This window comes from Diabrotica virgifera, chromosome 7 (genome assembly GCF_917563875.1).
Source record: "Diabrotica virgifera virgifera chromosome 7, PGI_DIABVI_V3a".
Taxonomy (NCBI): Eukaryota; Metazoa; Arthropoda; class Insecta; order Coleoptera; family Chrysomelidae; genus Diabrotica; species Diabrotica virgifera.
Window position 1 is genome coordinate 15,730,654 of NC_065449.1, and position 26,875 is coordinate 15,757,528.

Consider the following 26,875-nt stretch of genomic DNA (forward strand, 5'->3'; position numbering starts at 1 on the left):
TTCTGTATAATTGTTGTTTCAAAAAAATGCATAGGTAACGAGAAAATCGTAAAAACATGCTTGCCAAGGGATAGGAGTAGTTTCTGCAGTTTATTTTCAAGGATAGGGGTAGTTTCCGCATGGATGTTGCAATAACAATATATTTATGAAAAACCCTATTGATGGAGCATTGCAAACCCTATTGCAAAACGTACAGGAAGGGCTACGTTTCGATAAAACCACAAATTACCCCCTTTAAAGCGATGAAAAGGGGGGTTCCGGGGCGAAATTTTTTAAGAAGAAGTTAGTCTCATAATAAGCACCCTTGATATACCAGAAAAAAAAATAAAACCGGACTTGTGTCCATTTTGCGAGGTTCAACCTCTGTTTCCTACACTAATTGAATCATCTATCTATCTACATGGACTACATGGTGATTTCGGTACCCGGCTTGTCATATAGCAACTGTTTTGTGTTGTCAGCTCGCTTATTAAAGTTTTCCTTCTAGCTGAGATCCAATTTTATGAACTATCCTCGTATTTTAGTTTTTTTAATACCTAAATATTATGTTAGATATTGTGTAACAACACTCTTTTGTTTAATTTCGATGACACACATCAGAAGCAATGGCGAGAGAACCTATGTAGTGTCGATAATGATTTTTTGACGATTAAAAGAGATTTGTGCGATCTAGCAGTAAAATATGACGGATGCATGGATTAATGGATGCATGCTATTAATTTTTCTAAAAGCATATTATGAGCTGTGTCTATGAAGGTTAGTTGAACAATAATTAATTGGTTATATATCAGGTGTGTACACGTATTTAAAATAATAAATTGCAAGGACACCTTCAAATCATGTTTAATAGTTTTTGTAAGTTAAGTGCGAAATATACACCATATTAGAGATACTATTCATAGTTCATAGAAACAATATTATTCTGGAAGTTCTACTCTCGTTTTAATGTATCATCCAAATACTTGAAGTAAGTAAACAAACCATGGGGTATTATAGTTAAGAAATGCCAAATCGTTTCAATAATTGAGTTTAAAATGTCATTATCTAGTCCGTCTAGAAAGTATCCGGAAAAAAGAAAGCAGAATCATAATTTTACGGTATTTATTTCTATCACTTGAAATATAAAATTTCAACAAATAATTCATCTTACTTACTTATACAACCTCCATTTAAATCTTAGCACTTAACTAAACGTCCAGGTACACCCGAAACTAGGTCAAGGCCATAATTTTCGGTAATGGTGTTCCAGGCCTATAAAACTGACCGAATCAAACCTTCTTTATCTCGTGGCGCTGCTCGTTCCACTTCAATATTCATCAGTTCCCATATGTTTTCAATGGGGCTAAGATCTGGAGATGCTGCTGGCCACGGAATTGTTGCCAATTCGTGTTCTTGGATCCAAGCTTGAGTATAAGCAGAAGTATGGCATCTTGCATTATCTTGCTGAAAACGCCACCCCTCTGGATATAAAACATGAGCCGTTTCAAGAAGAAACCCATTTAGGATGTCACAATATTTCGCACTATCAACAGTACCATTAACTATACAGAGAGGGGTAGCACCATGCTGAGATATTGCTCCCCAAACCATTATTTTAGTGGGAAATTTGGAAATTTGAACGGTAACATTTTCTCTTGATAGGGCTTTTAGATGATTTCCATCAAGCTGGAAAAAACTTTCATCAGATATAAAGACATTATTAAAATTATCTTCTCGAAAAAGTTGACAAAAATCTATTCTTCGTTGCCGTTGCAGAGGTGTCATTGTAGGGATTTTTTTGGATTCCTCGATATGTAGCCTTGCTTTTTCAGTGACATGCGGACATTTTCTGGGCACACTTTTATTCTTCGTTGATTCCCAAATCTGTTCGCTAATTTTCGAAATCCTAGGCGCGGATTTTGTCGTCCTAAAGCCACTAAAGCATTTAAATTGTTTCCGCGAATCTTACGCGGTCTACCCGAAACTGGTCTATGTCTCATCTATGCCATTTTTTATCTTCTTTATTGTTTCATACACTGCACTGTTTCCGAGTTCAGTCAATTGCACTAATTTTTTAACGATTCGGACACTCTATACAAATTTTCCACCACTTTTCTTTTTTCTGCTTGCGTCATTATTTCACAAATCTTAAGTCTGTTTACAAACAACAATATTTGACAGATGGTGTTGTCATGCGATTTTGTCCATAACCTACTATCGGCACAACCTACTTGATGCATTACTTTTGTCTTAAAATGTTACAAAAAGGAAATCTATTAAAATTAGGAAAAATATAAAATTCCGGATACTTTCTAGATGGACTATATATGTAGATGACGTGAAAAATCCAGGGTTTAATAATGAAAATTGACATTGTTGTGTAAAAATGACACTCATTATATCTGAAACCTTCATACACTTCACTATTTGTGGATCTATTATCTGCTTCATGTAATTCAAAACGTTTTCAGCCACAAATTTCTAATTTAAAAAAGAATAAGTGTTGGGAATAACTCAAATCGCCAAGAGCTAAATATGGCGAATGAGAAGGATCTTCTAACCATATGTATTTCAATTCCACAATTTTACTATTGCCAAAGAGATTTTATTTGTTAAAGCACTGTCCTGGCGAAAGACCATTGTCCTTTTTTGAAACAGGTCCGTTCTGTTTGTTTTTGAAGTTATACTTCTTTAGGCGCGATTGGGAGTGACTTTTTCTGCGCGCATGCGCACACAGACAGTATGGAGTTCGTTGCTAAATGTTTTAAGTTATGTATGTATTAGTCCCAAAAAAAGTGTGGAAAGAATATATTAGTGTTTTTAGTAAATATATTTATTATAATTTTTGTATCTTTGGATTTGTCTACCTCGGGAATAAGATAATAAGTAATATTTAAAGTATTTTTATACTTCACTTGGTCTATTTGACACTATGTCTGAGAAATCTTGTAGTCGGCATCCGCACAAGCAAAAGGAGTATAGCTCTTGTGGTAGGGCGTTCGACTGGAAATCAAGAGGTCCCCGGTTCAAATCCGAGTGTTTTCTATTTTTTTTTAATTTCTGGTATTGTTTTAATAAAAATTTTTGGAAAGTGCTAAGTAAAAATTAGTTGAATATTTAAATAAAATATAAATAAACTGTTCGAAAGTATATTTATTTCGTTGAAATCATAATAGAAGTATAACTTACGTGCGTACAAAGTACACACACATTCTTTTTTTTTTTTCATCCAACTGGCCAAAAGATGCTCTGTAGTATTCTCCAATCATTGTCTGATGCTCTGGTAAAAAGTCAATTAAAAAAATATCGGTAAGTCCTCATTAAAGTTCCAATGGGTGTAATTGTCTCTCCTTTGTTATAAATGTTAAAAATAAATTGGGTTTTCTATTGGCAATCTTTCTCGAACCTGAAGACATTCTTTTTAGGCTATTGATTATGTATTATAGAAAGGAACTACAACGTTAACGGGGTTTTATTATTTCATATGGTCAATGGACATCTATATATGAAAAAACCGCGGAGTGCTACCATTTGAAGGGGTGCGTTTTTGAGAAATGGGTGAATTAGTCATTTGGCACAGGTTACATTAGGGTGAGTTCTATGCACTTTTGGTACAAACACGTCTACATACAAGTTGTTCCTGGTTAAATTTCCTATCTAAATATAACTTTTTAAAGTCAAAGATACTTTTTTTTATAAAAATATATTCAAAAGAAAAAGCACAAAGAAACCAAAAAGAAAGAAATTTTGTTTTTTGTCCCACAACTTTTGTCCACGTGGAAATAGGTATAGACATTGCTTCTCAGAAAAAAAACTTACATATTTTCTCTTTAAAATGATGTTTGGTAGTGGTCATTAGGATTTACAGTTTTCGAAATATGATTTTTCAAAGTTCGCCACTCACAGCAATTTTGGGCAATTTTCCTTGTTATTTCGCAAATATTGTTCTGTAACTTTTTTCTACGTAACTTTGGGCATATACAATGGTACATGTAAGAGGAATAGAAATCAATTACCTTTCAAATGTTCTACTGTATAATGTTGTATGACTTCTTTTAAAGAGGTTATCCTTTTCAAGATTTTATACTTTTAACGAGTTTTTATATTTTTTACGATTACTTTTTAAATTTCCCATTATAACTTTTTTTTTCTACATTTAGGTACATATTATATAATAAAAAAGAAATCTTATTCTGTTTACTTTAAAATGGTGTATTACAAAAAATTCTAGGATTATTTTTGAATAAGATATGCTTTTTCAAAATGTAGTAAGTACCTACTTGCAACAATTTTTGATTTTAGGATTATTTTTTAAATTTCTCATTATAACTTTTTTATGTGATTGTGTGTTATGATTGAATCTTATTTTTTATAGGCAATACTTTGGATCCACTTGACTAGGCCGGGCAAACTTTAAAATATGGATTAATTCCAATATTTACTGTCAAAGCTCCTACACCACAAGCTTTGCTTGAAAAAATAGCATGTAAATGTACCAAAGGATGTACAAAAAACTGCGGTTGTAGAAAGATAGGAATTAGTTGTTCAGTATTCTGCAAAGGGTGCATGTGCATGGGTACTAATTGTGGGAACTCTAAGATAACTGAGGTGTCAGAGGAAGATATTACAGCTAATGCTAACGAAGAGATGGACTTTGATTTTGAAATTTTTTTAAATGTCAACGTTTAAATAATTTTAACTAAAGTGATGTTTTCTAAGACTAATGTTTATGTAATTTTTGTAAAAGAAATAATTTTAAATAATACAGGTAAAAAAATATCAAAGAATCACTCGGTTTCCATTATTTAAATATAGATGATACACCATTTTAAAGAACAGAAAGTAAGCCCTCTTTATTGAGCAATATATCAATATATTATATTATAGTATATTCATGTACAAGAAAAAAAAGTTATAATGAGATATTTAAAAAATAATCCTAAAATCAAAAATCATTGCAAGTACTTATTACATTTTGAAAAATAATATCTTATTCAAAAATAATCGTAAAAAATGTAAAAAATAATATTTTTTTATATTAGGTATTATATAATATATAATATATTATGTAATAATATTATTTGATTTTTATATAATATTATAAAAAATCGTTAAAAGTATAAAACCTTGAAAAACCATAATCTCTTTAAAAAAAGTCGTACAACGTTATACAGTAGACCATTTTAAAGGTAATTGATTTCTATTCCTATTACGTGTACCATTGCATATACCTAAAGTTACGTAGAAAAAAGTTACAGAACAATATTTGCGAAATAACAAGAAAAATTGCCCAAAATTGCTGTGAGTGGCAAACTTTGAAAAATCATATTTCGAAAACTGTAAATCCTAATTACCTCTACTAAACAACATTTTAAAGAAGAAATATGTATGTTTTTTTTCTGTGAAGCAATGTCTATACCTATATCCTCGTGGACAAAAGTTATGGGACAATAAACAAAATTTCTTTCTTTTGGGTTTCTTTGTGCTTTTTCTTTTGAATATATTTTTGTAAAAAAAAGTATCATTGACTTTAAAAAGTGATATTTAGATAGGAAATTTAACCAGGAACAATTTTTATGTAGATATGTTTGTACCAAAAGTGCATAGAACTCACCCTAATGTAACCTGTGCCCAGGGACTAATTCACCCATTCATTCACCCATTTCATATATAGATGTCCATTGACCATATAAAATAATAAAACCCCGTTAACGTTGTAGTTCCTTTTAGCTATCTTATTCTGAATATAATCAATAGCCTATTTAGTCTTTGATGTAATTTGTGTTGGAATGACTTCCAAGATCAAGAAGGTTTTCCATCAGACGGTGGCAATTTGTATCTGATGTGATTTGTTGATTCTTCTTTTGTCCGTTCTTCCTTCATTATCGGAATCTACTACGTTTCTTGCCATTTTTTTGACATCCAGATTTTTTTAAATTCCCTGCATTTTTTCCTAATGATTTTTTGAACTTATTTTAACCAGTTTCGATTTTTTTGCATTATTGTTTCCATTTATCTTTGACGTACAACAATTGTTTTGTCATTACGTTAACGATTAATTTAATATTATTTCTAACACTCTAAATTACATAAGTTATTTGTTGTTTTTTAACCTTTGACGTGCGATTTTTGATAATAGGAACCGCTATATTTTTATGGTGACATAATTGTGGTAAAATTTTTGTTTTTTTCTTTGTTTCCGCAAATTATCTCGGTACTTAAGATGATTATTAATATGTTTTATTACTCATAGAAAATCCCACAAAGCAAGAATATAAATTTTTAGCAAGTAATTTAGCAATGTATTTTCAAAAATTGCATACAGAGGCAATGAGATAAGTTCTGTAAGCTTAGAATAGAGTGAATTTGGAAAAGTATGGAACAACTCAATATTTTCTCTGAAACAGTTCGCACGATTTATATAAATTTTTATTTGTAAAAGTTCTGTAGTATGATCGATCCTATGGTAGTATTTACATTGTTGTCAAATTTTCAATTTTTCTGGAAACTATTTATTATTATTATGTGTATTATTACACAAGCAATTTACAATCGACGTTAAAATCACAGAAAAAGAAACTATGCTGTTAATGGTTTTTAGAAATTAGGGTAAGGGGCCCTTTTTATCTCGATCGCTTATCGAAACAGCAACAATATTTTTGAAGCAATCCAGTAGTAAACTAAGACCTAGCGCACACATACAACTTTTAGTCGACCAACTATTTAGTTGTGTATCATAAGTCTACAGGGTGTTGAATTGGAAAACGGGCCATAGGAAACTCAATGTAAAATTCTAAACTGTTGAATTCTTGCTTCCCTAATTATTTTACATCAAAAGACATTAGAAACTATTTGTAGAGGATTGAAATCTGTATTGTTCTACGAATTAAACATATTCCAAAATTTTGTAAAAATGTAATACATTTTTCGGTTTTCCAGCCCAAAATTAGGCCACACACAGTGCAATAATGTGTCACAATGAAGTTATTATTTTCACATGTTTGAACTGTCAATATTTTTATTTTATCATTTATTGTTTGAAAACAATACAGTTGATAAGATACCCTCAGTTGCGGAGAAAGTATTAATAATAAAGATTTTTTATTCAGTCAATGGTGTGCGCACTGTCAGTCGTCAGTTAAATAGTAACGTGTGGCCTATCTTCTACACACATACCTACTGTGGCAAATGTATCATATTTTTCAAAATTTTGGAATGCATTTAAATCGTAGAACAATTTTAACTTTTGATTTTAATACAGATTTCAATTCTCTACAAATATTCTCTCATGACTTTCGATGTAAAATAATTAGGGAAGCAGGAATTCAACAGTTTAGAATTTTACAATAGTAGTAGTTTCCTATGGCCCGTTTTACGATTCACCACCCGGTATAGGAATATATTGAAGTACTCATACTGTCAACTCGATAGTTGCTCAACAAAAAAAATCAAAAGTCCTCGATCGCCTTTTGACTGAAAAGTCTCACAACTATAATATCTATAAACAACTCAATTTCCATGGTATTAGAGGGCCTCGTGCATACACTGGACTCAACAGTTTGACGATCGTTCAGTTGGGAGTAGAGAAGGGCTTCTATTTTTTTCAGTTTTTTAGATCTTTTTTATATTCTCTATTCAGTGACACCGAAAGTTTTTATTTTGAAGTGTCCCTTGGCAGACCAAAGTTTATTTTTTTATTGCACCACTTTACGAGAGCTCGGACTGACACCTATAAATAAAAATAAAAACAAGACTAAGTTTTTAATCTAATAGCATATAAAATAATACCAAAAATATTACTCTACATCCCACCAGTTTAAAAACAATGGGAACCTTCTCTGGTTACACCTTCGAGGTTTCTAAAATTAGCAAGCCATAACGGATGCTGAGACTAAAGAAGATGAGGGAATTTTACAATTTATAATTCACGTCCCATCTGCTCAGCGCGGTAAAGTTCCAACGAGAACCATTCGAAGCACGAAGGGAACCATTCTCATGGTTATGGCTCAGTATCCGTTATGGCTAGCAAATTTTAGAAGCCTCGGAGGTGTAACCAGAGAAGTTTCCCATTGTTTTCAATCTGGTGGGATGTAGAGTAATATTTTTGGTATTATTTTATATGCTAATCGATTGAAAACTTAGTCTTTTGCTAGCAGTTGCCGCTAGGGCATCCCTGCCATTTGGTTCGTTGCAATCCGTAACTGCACGCAGGGGTTTGTCCTGGTTGGGTCAGAGATGCCTCCTGATGAGAGCATATGTGCCTCCTGATGAGAGACTAATAAGTTTTGAAACCGGTAGAGGTGCTTGCTGCACTCTCTGATTGAACTAGTATATGATGCGGCTAGTTTCGTGTTGCAACGAAATTGAAAGTGGTTATTCATTTTTGAAAATAAAAAACATTTATTGCCCTAATAATATTTGAAGAGTACAGGGGAAGAACGGCAATAGTCCATTTCGATTTATTTCGAGCATATCGAGCAATAACTTATTATAAAATCAATATAACATACTAATAAAATCTAAGTAATGTAAAGGTTCACTATTGAAAGTGCTAGACACAGTTCATAATTCAGCAATTAGAATTGCACTGGGAGCACACTACACAAGCTCAGTTGAGAGTATGTACAGTCCCTGGCCATATTATTATGACCACCTATGATTTTTTACAAAAATCAACTATTCCACTAGGTAAGTTTTGTTTAAAATATTATTTTTAATTTTAGTTTTGTTATGCAATGTTAATGTTATGCATTAACTATAATATATTTAATAATAAACAACAATATTTTGTTGAACTTCTGACCTTAATCAGATGGAAAATATTTGGGAGCTTTTAAAACGAGAAATATCCGATGAAAAGGTCACTAGCGAAATTGTTTTGATTAAAAACTAATATATCAAAGAAACCACAATGACAAATTAAAGCAAACAAAATTTAACTGCATTCAAAGTATCCCAAAATATTTAAAAAATGCAAATATTTGATATTTTTAAATGGCTTATTGTTGTTTATTATTAAATGTATTATATTTGATAATAAACATCAATAAAACATTTAAGAATATCACATATTTTTATTTTTTCAATATTTTGTTGAGCCCCCTTTAACTTTGATTAGCGCTTGTATCCGTCTTGACATACTCTGAATGTTGCTAAATTTTTTTTTGCTTTAATATGTCATTGTGGTTTCAATGATATATTAGTTCTTTAATCAAAACAATTTCGTTAGTGACCTTTTCTTTGGATAATACTCGTTTTAAAAGTTTCCAAATATTTTCCCTCTGATTAAGGTCAGAAGTTCAACAAAATATTAAAAAGTATATAAGTATGTAATATTTTCAAATGTTTTATTGGTGTCCAATAACAAATATTCAGAATTCATATCCGATATTGAACAGAATAATTATATCACCCAGTAGATCGCACGAATTTATTTGTTGTTATATTCACACATGTGGATTATTAGTTTAGATACAAATTGGTCAATTATCAACAATATAATTTGGAAATGATACGAAAGTGCTGACGAAAGTAGAATTATTTACCTTGATTAGATATACAAATCACGCGGGCATCGTGTCACCGATGACCCAATTTAAGCTTCTATAAAACTAACAAATCTCGCCTAGAGAGAGAGTCTTCATCAGTCTTCAACTAAACGCGTTCCGGTAACGAGTCAGTGTTCAACAGTTTTCCCGGGGTACAAATACCCTAGTGTCGGTTCTCTCAATAAATACCTTTATCGCTATTTGGTGTTTCCATTAGACAATTGGTGTTTATTATTAAATATAATATAGTTAATGTATAACATTAACATTATATTACAAAATTTCATTTAAAAATCATATTTTAAACAAAACGTAAATAGTGGAATAGTTGATTTTTGTAAAAATTCATAGGTGGTCATAATAATATGGCCAGGGACTGTATGTTGAATCAGGTGAACCATCCCTTCAACTCAGGAGAGAATACCTTAGCCTCATGTATGCCTCAAGAGTATCAACTAACCCAAAGCTACCTGTTTATAAAAACACATTTACAGATAGATTTCCATCGACATTTAATAGGGGGAAAAGATTGATCCTCCGTTTTATCATCGAGTGAGAGCAACGTTACAAAGCTTAGACACAATAATTCCACCCACTTACAATATTTTTAAAGTCAGTCAAAGCATGGACAATTGCTCTCCCTGATTGTAATATAAACCTATCTGCATTCAAGAAATGTGACACACCAGCAAAAATATTCAATCAGAAATTATTAGAGATATTAAATGGTTTTAATGATCACATCCAGAGTAGGAGCGGCTTTCACAACAGATAACTATAACCGTTCCTACCAGCTCCCTCCCCAAACCTCCATATTCTCAGCTGAACTATTTGCTATCCTCCAGTCACTAACGTTTGTTAACACACATGCCATAAAATTCTCAATAATCATTAGCGGTTCCCTAAGTGCATTAACAGCCTTAAAGCAAGTATTCCCCAAACATCCTGTCCTGCTTTTAATTAGGGCGGAACTCTTGATATGCCAACAAAATCAAAGATTAGTTCAGTTCCTCTGGGTACCTTCACATTGCGAGATAAGTGGAAATGATAAATCTGACACATTAGCAAAAAATGCGAGTGAGAATCCGTTAACAGACATCATAACTACTTGCGATCATACTGATCTAAAGCAATATTTTAAGAACAAGATCATGACAAAATGGCAAACAAATTGGAACAAATCAAACTCTACATTAAGAACAATCAAACAAAGTGTATTACCGTCGAAACATCCTACTAAGAGAAGAGACCAAGTGCTCATGTCCAGATTGCGACTTGGTCATACGAAGATCACCCATGACTTTATATTAAAGAAGGAAGCCCCTCCAATGTGTTATGTGTGTGATAGTGAACTAACAGTGCAACATAATAATAGACTGCCCCCTCTACGTTATAGAACGACAACGATTGTTTAAGTGAAAATAATTCATCCAAGACTCTCAATTTTTTACGTACTATAGGACTCATTAACCAAATTTAATACTTTGTAAAACTTTGTAATTTGATGTCAATACAGTTCATTGCTAATAACCCTTTGTGGTTGAAGCAAATTGTAAATAAAAAAATAAAAAAATCTAAGTAATTATTTTGTATTTTTACAACGAAACCCGATTTGGGCTTCGAAACGTTAATAAAATCATTTTTTTTTGGTAAAATTGTGGCTTATTTCCCATTAAAAGTAATTGATTTTAAAAATGCCACAAGAAAATAGCTTCAGAACAAAATTATTATTTTATTATTATTAGGAGCAATTAATAAAATAATTTCATTGAAGCTTGGTTCGCTCATTAGATAATACTGAAAAAAATTTCCATTTTTTTAATCTGTCGCTTAGTATGGGATGTACACAGAATTTTCTTTTCCTTTTTTCATTATCTTCCACGTACATGCACAAGCAAGTACTTTTTTGTTATACGACATGATGACACACTGAAATCTCCAATGCAATTATCGACTGTATGCGCACCCTACACAACTAAATTGTTTATTCGAGAACAAATCGCAATACCGTCACGGTTGTATGTATGCGCTAGGCCTAACTTACAACCGAAAATAGTTAAAAAAGAATAATAATTTCTAAAATAATTTCAAATTACGGAGTAGCTGTAATTTTATGCTCCGCAGTGCATATTTTTCGAATTATGTATTAAGTTTACTCCTTCACTAACCCCATGTTACACGTTTTTAGATGTACCCCATTGGAAGGATCTAACGCTAATCTTTCTGACCATCGCCGGCGGTCTGGGAGCGTGGTACTACTACCAGCAAAACAAGAAGTTCAAGATCCATTTGAATCGAATGACGAAGGATATGGATAGCCTCCAAAACGCCGAAAAAGCTTTGGAGAATCTCCAGAAGGAATTGGAGCAGGCCAAGCAGGCTCAAGAATCTGTGATAACCGAAAAACAGGACTTAGAAAAGAAACTACAAGATTCCAGAAGTGAACTTAACTCGTTGCCTAGTTCCTATTCGGATTTAGAAGTTACGCAATTGAAAGCGGAAATAGAGGTAAGCTAGATTTCTTACAAATAATTTTATTATTGTAGTGTTATCACTCATTACGCATGATCATTTTTCTGGGCGTGCCTTCTCATTCTTCTTATATCAGGCCAGACTCGTTAGTTACTTGCACTTGGTCGTAAGGCCTTTGTACCATACCTTGTTTTTTTTCTTAAACTGTAATAAGTCTTGTGGCCTCAACGAAGGACAACAATTTTCTTATTGGTAGTTTTAGGATCTCTTCTGCTTAGCACATCGTAATGGCATAGTATTTGTATGGCAGTCTCATGGTTCATTAACCTTAGGTACCTGGTTTGTATAGGTGGTGTCTTAAACGGCAGTGTGCAGTCAACATTACAGTGACAGTTTTGATCTATTGTTTATTGAGGTTCATCAAATTGTTCGAGGGGTTTTTATCAATATCCTTGATTATTTTTTTGTCTCGATTTGCCCTTGAGTGCCACTTTATTGACTTTTGCCAGGTTGTTGAGAAGATCTTTGCAGTTACTCACCAGTTTTGATTTCGTGAGTGAGTTCTTAACGGCCAGACTAGCCGCTGGGCTATCTGTGTAAATGTTGATTCTCTTAGCTTCAGGGTCTCCATCTATGATTTCATCAATGCAGTCCACCAAAGCAAAAATTTCAGCGTGGTACGTAGTTGTATATTGACCTAGGCTGTAAGATAGTATACCTATCTAGGTGATGAGATCTAGGAAGACCTAGGTAGTAAGATAATTGCATGTTTGCCCAAAGTCTACTGATCCAGTACCATGGAAAGTTTCAGATCCATCAGTTAACCATATTAAGTCCCCATTAATATTTGGACATTTTTGTTCTTAGTCCTGTCGCCAGTAGGGGTACAACGGCCTCCTTAATTCAGATGAACTTACCCAAGTTTTCTTTATGTATTTTCACCCGTAGAACACGAATTTTTTGGGTAACAGTCGATCCGGATGTCGATAAGATTGTTATAAACAAAGAACTTGAGGAATCACATAACAGCGATTTTTCGCAAAACAAAACATGTTTTTGTATTCTTTGGGTCATTCTAAGCAAAAAATTATTTTACAAGTTTTTTGGTAGGATGCACAGTTTTCGGCATAAACGGGGTTGAACTTTCAAAAAATCGAAAAATTGCAATTTTTGAACCCGAATAACTTTTGATTGAAAAATAAAATAGCAATTCTGCTTACCGCATTTGAAAGTTCAAGTAAAATTCTATCGGTTTTGATTATTTTCATTGCTAGAAATTAATTTTTTTATTGTTAAACAAAGCTATCAACACATAGTGATTGAATGATGTTTTCAATGCATTTCTAATTTGAAATCGAACGAGTAGGCGCGCATACAGAATTTCTACATACATTACGTCCATTAAAACGCATGCATTGGGCCCGGGAAACACTATGTGTTTATACCTTTATTTAGCAAATAAAAACTTATTTTTTAGCAATGCAAATAATCAAAACCGATAGAATTTGACTTGAACTTTCAAATTCAGTAATCAGAATTGCCATTTTATTTTTTAATCAAAAGTTATTCCCGTTCAAAAATTACACTTTTTCGATTTTTTGAAAGTTTAACCGCGTTTATCTCGAAAACTACGCGTCCTACGAAAAAACTTGTAAGACCATTTTTTGCTGAGAATCACCCAAAAAATACAAAAAAATATTTTGTTTTGCGAAAAATCGCTGCTATGTAATTCCTCAAGTTCTTTGTTTATAACAATCTTATCGACATCCGGATCAACTGTTACCCAAAAAATTCGTATTCTGTGGGTCAAAATATATAAAAAAAACTTGGGTAAGTCCATCTGAATTAAGGAGGCCGTTGTACCCCCCCTGGCGACAGGACTATCTCTAGACTAGATGGTATAATTGTGTTAATTATAGCAGCGCTCCACAGTGTTCAAAATTAAAGGAAACGTGATCGAAAGTAAAAAAAAAATAAATCTGAGAATGCCGAAATTAAGGGGTTTGTTTGTACTACTCATGATGCAACTTTTCAGCAAAAATTGATTTTTTAAGTTCGTTAGGGCCAGATGTATTAATGATCAAAAGTACAAAATTCAATATAATTTTATACATCAAATTTAAATCCTCAGAATATGCCTTTTACTTTGATTATTACTTCATTTATGTGGATAACTAATGTAAAAGTAATTATTGGAGATAAAAATACATACTTTAAAGATTAAAATGATACAGTTAGCTTCACGGAAAGGTGATTATAATTTTGATATAATCGGCTGTCTAAGAACCTATACAATTTTTGATAAAATTAATGTTTGACAGCGTATTACGTTTATTGTGCCATCTTGTGCCACGTTAAATCCTTCACTAGATGAAAGATTACAATGTAAGGAATAAAAAAATATATAACACAAACTGCGGAAAACTGCGCAACTGAGTACATGGCGCATTGCATCGAGCGCTGCGCGCGTTTAGTCTGAATTAATTGCATTCGTACGTATTGTTTACATGTATGTATGTCAAACACATGATATTTGTTGGGGTTGCGAAAAGAGATTTTAGTTTTGATGAAGTAGTGTTTTTGCTTAATAGAGAATATATTGTACATTAGTTTTATAAATAGCTATATTAACAATTTATTGAAGATATATTTCTTTAGGCGCGATTGGGAAAAATGTTAGGATTTGGAGTAGATGTAAATGTGCGCGAATTCATCAAAAATTGTTAGCTCTACGCGCAGATACGTTATAGGGTTTTTCAACGCTTCTCATTTGTTTCGAGCTTCCGTCATAATCTGTCGCATAATCCGTGTATACTAATACACTAAGCAGCAAAATTAACGCATCACCTGTAAAACGGGACATTTTTTATGTCTCGAATTTCCTAAACCTCTTGTCCGATTTAAGTTATTTAATATGTTATAGCCTTATTCTTTAACAATATCTCCGTAATAATATTGTTGCTAGACGGGTAAGATGTCATTGTATACCGGGTGTACCAATAATACTGTGTTTTTTTCTAAAAGTATTGAGTATTTCTTACCACTCATAACACTGTTAAAAATATATATACAGGGTGTTTCATTAAGAATGTCCAATGTCTGAGTTGTAGATTCTAGACCTCGAAATATTAAGATTTAACCAAAATCACTTAAATAAAATATGGCTCCTTACAGAGTTACAGAGTGTGTTATTTAAAAATTTAAAAACTATGCTCCCTATTTTAAAACTATTCTACTTATCCTTCTCATACTTGACAGACAGTGTAGGTACTATACACCCTATGAAATTATGTTAAATATCCGTTTCTAGTTAGTCCCAGAGGCGTACGAGATAGGGGACAGTGAGGGGTTGACCCTTTCCAATTCCTACTCCACTGGCGGAATTTCCATTTTAGCGCAATTTTTCGATTCTCCAATACTCGCCATGTAAATAACATACTCCTCACACCTAACGATAAAATTATTCGTTTTCGAGATATTTGCATATAACTTAGACAAGTAACGGCACAGATATTTTGAATAATGTATTGTGTCTCTTAATTTTAAAATATCTCGAGAAAACTTATGATTTTATCATTAATAATGAATAATATACTCTTCAGTCTTAACGATAAAATCATTGGTAATAGAGATACTTGAAGTTTAAAATTCAGCGGCACAATACATTAATTAAATATCTGTGCCGTTACATGTTTAACTTCAAATATCTCGAAAACTGATGACTTTATCGTTGCGAATGAAGTGTATGTTATTTACATAGATAGTATTGTAGAATCGAAAAATTGTGCTAAAATGGCATTTCCGCCAGTAGCGTAGAATTTGGGAAGGCTCAACCATTCACTGTCCCCTGTCGTACGCCTCTGGTAATAGACAGAAACGATTGTTTAACATAATTTTATAGGGTGTACAGTACCCACACTTTTTGCCAAATATGAAAAGGATACGTCAAATAGTTTTAAACCAATGAGCAAAAACATTTTTTAAATTTTTAAATAAAACACCCTGTAACTCTGTAACGAGCCACACTTTATTTAAGTGATTTGGGTTAAATCCTAATATTTTGAGGTCTAGAATCTACAAATCAAATTGGACATTCTTAATGAAACACCCTGTATAACGATATTTTTTAAGTAATTCACCCCCTAATGAAGGGATGAAAACTAAAAAAACGACCCCTGTTATAATATACTCGTTATACGGTATAATACCTCAAATATTCCAAGTTTTCAGCCGGATCACTTTTACAGTTTAAACAAATTTAGTTTCGATCACGTTTTGACCAATTTTGAACACTGTGCGCTCCCCGTACAGACATAAGGCCTTAAATGAAAGAAGGAGCGGCCTGATTCCCCCAGTCGACCGTGTGAGACAGTTCAATTTAGACACACAACTGCCATGCAGATCTGGGCACAGTACAAGTACACCTTTACCTTGTGTGTTAGAGGATGTAGGTTTAGTGGGAAAAATTATGAGGGAGGGATAACCTTTTGTTGGCCATATGAGCAGTGCCGTAGACTGGATATGTGGTAGTGAAGGCCAGAGATCTTCTACTTGAATTTTCGCCGAGGGGGGGGGGTGGTAGAACCAGATAGGGGTGGGTTAATATGGCTAGGCTGCTTCTTGGTCGCTGAAAAAGTTTAACCATATCTAATCTTTCGACTACCTAAGATAGATTTCCAGATATTCCAGAGAGCTAAGTCGTGACAGGGTCTGCTCTAGCATAGACTGGGTGTGCTCTTTAATAGGGTCGTTGAAACAAATCTGAAATAGAGCTGAATAGAAACGTTTTTTACCATATTATCACAATGTTTACTCTATTACAAAACTATTTATTCATTTCGTTTTATTTTATAGATGCTAAGGACTGAATTGCAACTTGCTGAGGGCGAACTGAAAGACAGGTGCTGGGCGCCACCAGTAGCCCTCCAGCAGTGGTTGCAGTTAACGCATGAAATTGAAAATAAGTCTTACCTTAAGAAGAAGATCCAAGCTGAGAAGCAGTTGCAACAAGCAAGAGAAGCTGTAAGTATAATATATTCTAATAGTCCACGTTTCAGGTAACATTTCACTTATAAATGTCATGTTCCACGTAAAAAGTAATCTTCTACTATAAAATGTGACATTTCTTTTCACTTAAAATTTCACGTAAAAATGTAATTTTCCACGTAAAATGTCGCCTTCCACGATAAAATGTGACGTTTCTCGACAAAATTTACGAAAAACCTACTTTTTACTTAAAATTTCACTTAAAAACCTCATGTTTCACGTAAAATGTCACCTTCCGTGATAAAATGTGACGATTTACGTAGTAAATCACGTTGTACGACAAGTTTCACTTAAAAATGTCATGTTCCACGTAAATATTGCCTTCCACGATAAAATGTGACATTTTTCGACAAATTTCACGAAAAATGTCACGTTTCATTCAAAACTCAAGTAAAAATATAACGTTTTTCGTAGAATATCACGTTCTACATGGAAATATCTAGTTCCACGACAAATTTCACAAAAGACGTCGCATTTCACATATAATTGCACTTAAAAACGTCTTGTTCCACGATAAAGTGTGACGTTTTTCAATAAATTTCACGAAAAATAACACGTTCCACGTGTAAATGTCACGTTTCACGAATAGTATCACTTTTCACTGTAAATGTCATAGTCAGTAAACGTTTCTGTTATTTCAGTGCGAAAAACTGAGGAAGAAAAGATCGAGCCTGGTAGGAGCATTCGTTTCCACACACGGAAAATCTATCGACGAGGTGGACAGAAGCATAGTCGAAGCCAGAACGGCACTGAACGAAGTAACTCAAGAATTACAAGAACGAGTCCATCGATGGAAACAAGTGGAAATGTTGTGCGGCTTCAACATTATGAATAACAACGGTTTTACTTTCTTAGAAAACGTTCTTTATAGGAATGCCAACGGTCGTGGAGTAGGATTAAGGGGTGAGTATTTACGAAATCCTTTTGTGATAGTAGTCCATTCTTTCACGGTTTTTGCTCTAAATTTTAAAGAACCGCTTGGATTGACATGAAATTTGGCACACGTATAGCTTACATGTCAAAGAAAAAAAGTGATATTGTGCCGATGTGTGTTTTTGCCGTGGGGGTGACTTTCACCCCCTTTTGGGGGTGAAAAAATATATGTCCAAAATAAGTCCGGAAATGGGTAAACTGACTAATTTTAAGTAACTTTTGTTCTATAGAGCTTTTTCGCCAAGTCAACACTTTTCGAGTTATTTGCGAGTGAATATGTTCATTTTTCAACCAAATAACCACATTTTTAGGCGGTTTATCGCAAATAACTCAAAAAGTAAGTATTTTGTCGAAAAAAACGTTCTTAGCAAAAATATAGCCTATAAAAATGTAAAAAAAAATGGTGTACGCGTTAGGCCTCTGGATCTCGTAGAACCAGAGTTATAGCCAATGAAAAATAGATTCATATTCACCAAATTTCAAATAGAATATTTCGACGTGAAATATCTAAAAAATTAAGCACTTTTTGGGGAAAACCCCTTATAACTTTTTTAAAGTGTTTAAAAAAAGCTTTATTTCTGTTTTTACAAAAAGTTTCTAGCATTAAATTTAAGCAAGTTACGCTCAAAATAAAGTTGGTCCCTTTTGTTTTGGCAAAAAAAAATCGGGAAGACCACCCCCTAATTAGCAACTTAAATGAAATTAATCGTTACCGCTCCACAAATTATTTTACTTATGTTGTGTTTATATGATCTGTAAGTTTCATTGATTCAGAGTGCTCATTTTTGAAAATATTTGTTTTCAAAGTAAAATATTTAAAAAATTTAATTTTGAAAAATATGCTTTTTTTCAAAATAACTTAAAAATTGTTAGAGATACCAAAAATCTCGAAAAACAGAAAAAGTCAGATTTGCTTTTATGAATATCATGTATTTTTTTGTTTTTCTGTTAGCCAAAAATTGATTAAGATTTGGTGTTTCTAAATTTGCATACATTCGTGATCAGTGACTCGTTCAACCCCTTTTAACTACAGCCCTTTCAATAATAAGGACTTTGAACCGATGAAACTTACAGATCATATAAACAATATATACACGAATCAAGAAACTTGTGAATTGTAACGATTAAGTTCATTTAAGATACTAATTGGGGGGTGATTTTCTCGATTTTTTTACCAAAACCAAAAGGGACTAACTTTATTTTGAGCGTAACTTGTTTAATTTTGATGCTAGAATTTTTTTTTATAAAACAAAAATGAAGCTTTTTTTAAACGCTTTAAATAAGTTGTAATGAGTTTTCCCCGAAATGTGCTTCATTTTTGGTTATTTCACGTTAAAGTATTCCATTTGGAATTTGACGAATATGAACCTATTTTTCATTAGCTATAACTCTGCTTCTACTAGGTATAGAGACGTGATATATACACCATTTTTTTAAATTTTTTACAGGCTATATTTTTGCTAAGAATGTTTTTTCGACAAAATACTTAGTATTTGAGTTATTTGCGAAAAACCGTCTAAAAGCGTGGTTATTTTGTTGAAAAAATGAACATATTCACTGCCAAATAACTCGAAAAGTATTGACTTAGTGAAAAAACTCTATAGAAAAAAAGTTACTTAAAATTAGCCAGTTTATCCATTTCCTGACTTACTTTGGACGAATATTATTTCACCCCCAAGAGGGGGTGAAAACCACCCCCAGGGCAAAAGCACATATCGGCACAATATCACTTTTTTTCTTTGACTTGTTAGCTATGTGTATGCCAAATTTCATGTCAATCCAAGCGGTTCTTTAAAATTTAGAGGTTTTGCAATATTTTACCGTTAAAGAACGGACTATAGGTTTTGCTGAAATTTTTAATTGGGAAGCTTGTTTGATGGGTTTGTTTGTATATTTTGTTTATAAGAAAAAAATCCTTTAAGAGGTTATAGACCAAGAGGCAGCGCCGAAAAATCTCTTTGAATTTACTAAAGCTAGATTTTTCACAGTTAATTACTGTGAGTGTGTAGAGAAACATACTGCGGTCGGTCAAGCGAAACGTAGAACAGGGGTTACTGAGAGGGTATCAAAGTTGCTTTCCTACGAAGGTAATTAAATCCATTTACTAAGGCTGAAAATCAGTACACACATTCTAAATTAAATATAAATAAAAGTTATTATAGTCGGTCAGCTTTATGACGGGACAAAACCGGTCGGTCGGCCCCAATAGTCGATTGAGGAAATGAAGCATTTTGGCTCGCAATTTTTTCGTCTAGCATGGATTTACTTGAAATTTTCACAGAAGGTAGGGAATAGTCCAAGGATCATTTTATATATCATGCCGTTATCATACGCTAAAACCTTGGGGGTGGGAATTTCTTATTACATTTTAACCATGCAATTCGATGGAAAAAGTGATTCTAAGAAAAAAATGTTTTTTACATTTTCTTCGTAAAACTAATATTTTTCGAGTTATTCGCGCTTGAAAATAACAGTTTTTCCACGAAACAATCGACTTTTTTAGAGGGTTTTTTGAGAATACCTCGAAAAATATGCATTTAATCAATATGTAGATATCAAGATTGTATCTTTTAGTAACACAAACCAAATTCTTTTCCAATAATATCTTTAAGGCCAATACAAACCGAGATACGGCTTATTAAAGGTTAACTTTTTTCGTCAAATGCATAATTTGAAATATTCAAAGCCAAATAATGGGAAAAATTTGCATTTTTCGTGGAAAACTTAAGTAATCTTTTTTCAAGTATACAATTAGACCTTTAAAAAAATAATAATAAAAAGTTTCTAGCATGAAAATTTTTCTCTACGAAAAAATCAGTGAAAACAACCCCTTAACTACCTTCCTTCAAAATTGGTCGTCTTCACCTTTCTGTAGTTCCTTTTATATTTATATTATTAATACACTCAAGAAGTTTGACCTATTTAAAATGCCTAATTTTGGAAAAATTGGAGTTTAAAGAAAAATTGATTTTTTGCAATTTGGTATTTTTCACCTTTTACTTCAGAATATCTCCGAAAATACTGAAGATGCGAAAAAAATTATAAACTACTAAATTGTAGCATTTTTAATGACTAAAAGTACCCTGTGCAAAGATTTTCATTACAATGAATAGTTAGCCAGATACAGCTGTTTAAAATCTCTATTTACCAGCAAACACCCCCTTATTCGAGCCCTTTAAACCCGCCCCAATTAAAAACTAAGGGATCTTACGGAATTTAATTTACAGTCTTATAGCTCTTTAAAAATCCTACAAAATAATTTTTGAAGAAACTTCTTATCGCCAAAAATATATAGAATATTTTTCGAGGTATTCTCAAAAATCCCTCTAAAAAAGTCGATTTTTTCGTCGAAAAACTGTTATTTTTAAGCGCAAATAACTCGAAAAATATTAGTTTTACGAAGAAAATGTAAAAAACATTTTTTTCTTAGAATCAATTTTTTCATCGAATTACATGGTTAAAATGTAATAAAAAATTCCCACCCCCAAGGTTTTAGCGTATGATAACGGCATGATATATAAAATGATCATTGGACTATTCCCTACCTTCTGCGAAAATTTCAAGTAAATCCATGCTAGACGAAAAAATTGCGAGCCAAAATGCTTCATTTCCTCAATCGACTATTGGAGCCGACCGACCGGCTCTGTCCCGTCATACAGCTGACCGACTATAATAAATTTTATTTATATTTAATTTATAATGTGTGTACCGATTTTCAGCCTTAGTAAATGGATTTAATTACCTTCGTAGGAAAGCAACTTTGATACCCTCTCAGTAACCCCTGTTCTACGTTTCACTTGACCGACCGCAGTATGTTTCTCTACACACTCATAACCAACTGTGAAAAATCTAGCTTTAGTAAATTCAAAGAAATTTTTCAGCGCTGCCTCTCCATCTATTAGGTCTTTGGTCGTTTTTAAACTGATGGTATGGTACATCGGGGTAGGGCCCACTTGTGAGTTCTTCAGACACTTAGACTTAGACCAGATAAGAACCTGGTCTTCGGGGTTTCTGGGGCTCAGGCTGCACCGGGCTCCCATGTCTGTCAGAATCTGCAGGGTCTACAAATCTGCCGATGCCACCCCAAGCGTCTAATCACCCAGAAACTTATGGCCTCACAGAAAGTCACTAAGAGGCAACTCCCTCACCTGGCTCGGCTGCGTAGCTGTCACCTCTGATAGGCCAATGCCGGGTATTCCCAGAGGACATGTGAGGAGGTTTCCTCCTCCTCATTACATAAACGACACCGTGAGTCATCCGCCAATCCAAGCAGATGAAGGTGCCGTCGGAGTCTACAGTGGCCGGTGAGCATACTGACCACCAGGGAGCTTCTTCTATGATCTAGAAGAAGCAGTTGGGCTGTCAGACTTTTGGATGGCTTCACCATGTGGGGCCTAGCCTGCCTAAAACCTCCACAACTGACCCAGGAGTCCTGGGACCTCCGCAGAAGTAGCTCCCTGAGACTACCCCGACCAGGGGCCTGATTCTAATTCATTTCGATGTCGCAATTTAATTTCGACTCCGCCATGACAGATGCAATTTATAGTGATTCTTATTCATTTCGGTATTAGTTTCAACTGGGGATATTAACGTTATCACTGCTCAGAATTTGGGTTGGTCCTCCTGTTTATTGGCGAGGAACCGCAAAGTGGGCGACGCCTGGTGACGAATTTGAAAAGCATCAACTCTAGGAAAACATTGAGTTTGTCATTAATTTGTGTACTTATTTGCGGTCTATGTTGTAATTAACAATAATTTCGACTTAAAAACACTATTGCAGTGTTCCTCAGTATTCATTCCTATTATACTCTACATAATGACGTAAACTAACTAATGCCAAATCACACATTTCGTTAATTTAACGTTTGTATTATACATAGTATTTTTTAATGTTTAAGCGACTGCAAAATTAAACAAATAAATAAAATGTAGTATATATTCTGTACATAGAATGTACATTGTTATGCAAAATATCCCGACCACCTCGTGTAATTTCGAGAACACAATTATTATAAAATAATTTCACCTACTTAGTTTCCAGTTTTAGTCTAGGCGCCAAATAGAGGTCATCGTGTCATTTTCAATTCTGATGGACAAACTCAACGGTTTCTTATGGATTTTGGGCTGCTGATTACGAATTTCGAGGGGGGATTTCGATCCGAGTGGTCAAAAAATTGTTATAAACAATTTAATTGTTTATAAATTGTTTATATAGTCCAGAAAGCCACTGCGCATCCGCTAGGAAAAATATTCTAATTCGGATTTTTTGCACAATCTTACTCAAAAAGGACTTCTTTTAACAAATTTGCATGTTGCCAGGACCAAAAGGTGGTCAAAAATTTTTTAAACGTTTTTTTTTTTGTTTTTATCCTAAAATTATTTTTTTTACATGGAAAAAAGTTTTTTTAGGTTTTTTGGATCATTCCAAACAGAAAAGATCTTTAGTGACTTTTCTCTAAAAGTGATAGTTTTTGACATATAAGCGATTAAAAATTGAAAAATTGCGAAATCGGCCATTTTTAACCCTCAAAAACTATGTGAAAAACTGAAAATTTGAATGTTGCCAAGGTAGGTAGATATTCTTTAAACATCGATTGATGAAATCCCGAAGAGTTTTTTGCAATGCAATATTCAAAACTCCTTTGTTTTTTAATTGCTAATCAAGTGTGCGCGACACTATTTTCCACCGACAGTATGGTGCAAATGAAAGGAATAAATTCGTTATTTCGTAAACTGGCGACTTTAAGAAAAAATCCCGAAACTGGTCGATTTTTATTTTTAAGTTGTGATATTGTGGCATTTATGGTATACTAGTGACGTCATCCATCTGGACGTGATGACGTAATCGACGATTTTTTTAAATGAGAATAGGGGTCGTGTGCTAGTTCATTTGAAAGTTTCTTCAATTCTCTATTCAGTAATATAAACATTTACATAAATATTTATACAGGGTGTCCAAAAAACTTTTATTAAATTAAATTATTTGACAAAAAAAGAAGTAGAAGCACACCCTGTATGAATAATTATGTAAATGTTTGCATTACTGACTAGAGAATTGAAGAACCTTTCAAATAAGCTACCACACGACCCCTATTCTCATTTAAAAAAATCACCGATTACGTCATCACGCCCAGCCCAGACAGATGACGTCACTAGTATACCATATATGCCACAATATTATAACTTAAAAATAAAAATCGACCTGTTTCGGGATTTTTCCTTAAAGTCGCCAGTTTACGAAATAACGAATTTATTCCTTTCATTTGCACCATACTGTCGGTGGAAAATAGTGTCGCGCAAGCTTGATTAGCAATTAAAAAGCAAAGGAGTTTTGAATATTGTATTGCAAAAAACTCTTCGGGATTTCATCAATCGATGTTTAAAGAATATCTACTGACCTTGGCAACATTCAAATTTTCAGTTTTTCACATAGTTTTTGAGGGTTACAAATGGCCGATTTCGCAATTTTTCAATTTTTAATCGCTTATATGTCAAAAACTATCATTTTTAGAGAAAAGTCACTAAAGACCTTTTCTGTTTGGAATGATCCAAAAAACCTAAAAAAACTTTTTTTCATGCAAAAATAATAATTTTAGGAAAAAACAAAAAAAAACGTTTAAAAAATTTTTGACCACCTTTTGGTCCTGGCAACATGCAAATTTGTTAAAAGGAGTCCTTTTTGAGTAAGATTGTGCAAAAAATCCGAATTAGAATATTTTTCCTAGCGGATGCGCAGTGGCTTTCTGGACTAATAAGGCTCTGGCTCATAAACTAAAAAAAATAAAAAAAGTGTTTCAAATAAAATTTGTTTCCTAATAAAAAACGAGGAAACAACCGTTTACTAAACTTAAATCCGACAATTAGAACGCAAGATATTGTAAAATTAGTGCACAATGCAAATTGCAAATTGCAAAATAAATATTTTTCGAAGCTTTACCGATCGTAAGTCGGCTTCTACGCACGAAAATGAGCCCTATAAGGTGTCCTTTTAAAGCTTAATTAAGAGGCTTCCAAACAAAGTTCGTTAAATTATTTGATCTTCATTTGTTTTAAAGTTATATCCGTTTGAAGTTATAATTTTCTTAAAAAATTGTACATTAATTTGTTTATAAAGGTTTCAGGCAAACTTGAGCTATAAACATTTATACTTTAATTCACAATAATGATAAAACAACTCAAAAGGAACAATTTGAACTTACGAAAATGTTCGTAAGTTTATTTTTGGCTAAGATGTCGATATTTTAATGGCGCGCTATGAGGCGCAAGATTGGCTCACAGTCAAGTAAGTATGTATTCTTCGACGCTTTATCGATCGTTACTCGGCTTCTACGCATGAAAATGAGCCAATATGTGATATACATATAAAAATGGATCGAGTTCTTTTGCAGCATCATCATTGCATATAAAACGAGCATTTATAATGTGGCGGCATACACACAATTGACGGGCCTTGATGATGCTGCAAAAGAACTAGATCCACTTTATATGGACATCATATAGATAATTAGACTCTGAAGCCTCAAAAAGTTTCAGTTTTACTGCCTACAAGAACAGACTTGTACCACCATGTAACTGTTAAAATTTCGCTAAGAACTTATGCAGATGTAAAAAAAGCTGATATTCCCTGTATATCTCTATGCAGATTTGCAGATGCATGAAAAAAATGTTTGTAAAAATAGTATTAGTAAATAATATCAACTTACTTTTTAGTTATACTTCTGAAATATTAGGTTTTAATGTTTTTTTCTCATTTAGTGCATAAAATAGAAGACAATGTAAATAGAATGAAAGGTGATACGAGGTACAGTATGATGATTTAATTATAAGAATTATATGATAAAATTTTATAAGGATCTTCAAAAATGAAAAATGAAGATAACGTATGTATACATAGAAATTATAATTTGCATCGAGAAGTTAGCGCGTGAACCTTTACGCGGTGGGCCGATCTTGCGCCTCATAGCGCGCGCCATTAAAATATCGACATCTTGGCCAAAAATAAACTTATGAACATTTTCATAACCTCAAATTGTTCCTTTTGAGTTTTTCTATCATTATTGTTCATTAAAGTATAAACGTTTATAGCTCAAATTTGCTTGAAACCCTTATAAACAAATGAATGTACAATATTTTTAAGAAAATTGTAACTTCAAACGGGTATAACTTTAAAAGAGATGAAGATCAAGTAATCTAAATTTAAAACGACATATTCTAGGACATATTTGCATGCGTAGAAGCCGAGTTATGATCGATAAAGCTTGGAAAAATACTTATTTTGCAATTTGTAGTTTGGATTGTGCACTAATTTTACAATATCTTGAGTTCTAATTGTTAGATTTAAGTTTAGTGAACGGTGTTTTCTTCGTTTTTTATTAAGGAACAAATTTTTATTTGAAACATTTTTTTTATCTCTTTTAGTTTATGAGCCAGAACCTTATAAACAATTTATAAACAATTAAATTGTTTATAACAATTTTTTGACCACTCGGATCGAAATCCCCCCTCGAAATTCGTAATCAGCAGCCAAAAATTTATAAGAAACCGTTGGGTTTGTCCATCAGAATTGAATATGATACGGTGACCCCTCTGGCGCCTAGACTATTTTTATTTGATTAAAAATTGTTATCTGTTGGTGTAAAATAAATTGTAGTGTACCTATTAACTAAATTAAAAACAAAATTAGAAGTTCTAAGATAGATTAATAATTTTTAAAACACTGTGTGATTATCAGGGGGCCAGATTTTTTATGAAAAAAAGGTAAAAACAAATCAGTAGTTAGCATCAAATTTTAATGAATGCATACAGATGAAACATAATTTTGAGTCGTCTTTATATCAAATTTATATAGATTCATATCAAATTTATACAGACGCATCAAAAAACAAGGAGGGAACAGC

General features: G+C 32.9%; 1 protein-coding gene across 3 annotated transcripts in view; it reads left to right on the top strand.

Annotated features, from left to right (window-relative positions):
* Positions 1-26,875, top strand: part of LOC126887968 (stromal interaction molecule homolog) — a 149,322-nt gene that overhangs the window by 70,299 nt on the left and 52,148 nt on the right. For all 3 annotated transcript variants that reach the window (XM_050655927.1, XM_050655929.1, XM_050655928.1), the window contains 3 exons: positions 11,716-12,035; positions 16,854-17,021; positions 17,687-17,948. In XM_050655927.1, coding sequence (XP_050511884.1) covers positions 11,716-12,035; positions 16,854-17,021; positions 17,687-17,948 — 750 coding nt within the window. The remainder of the gene's footprint in view (positions 1-11,715; positions 12,036-16,853; positions 17,022-17,686; positions 17,949-26,875) is intronic.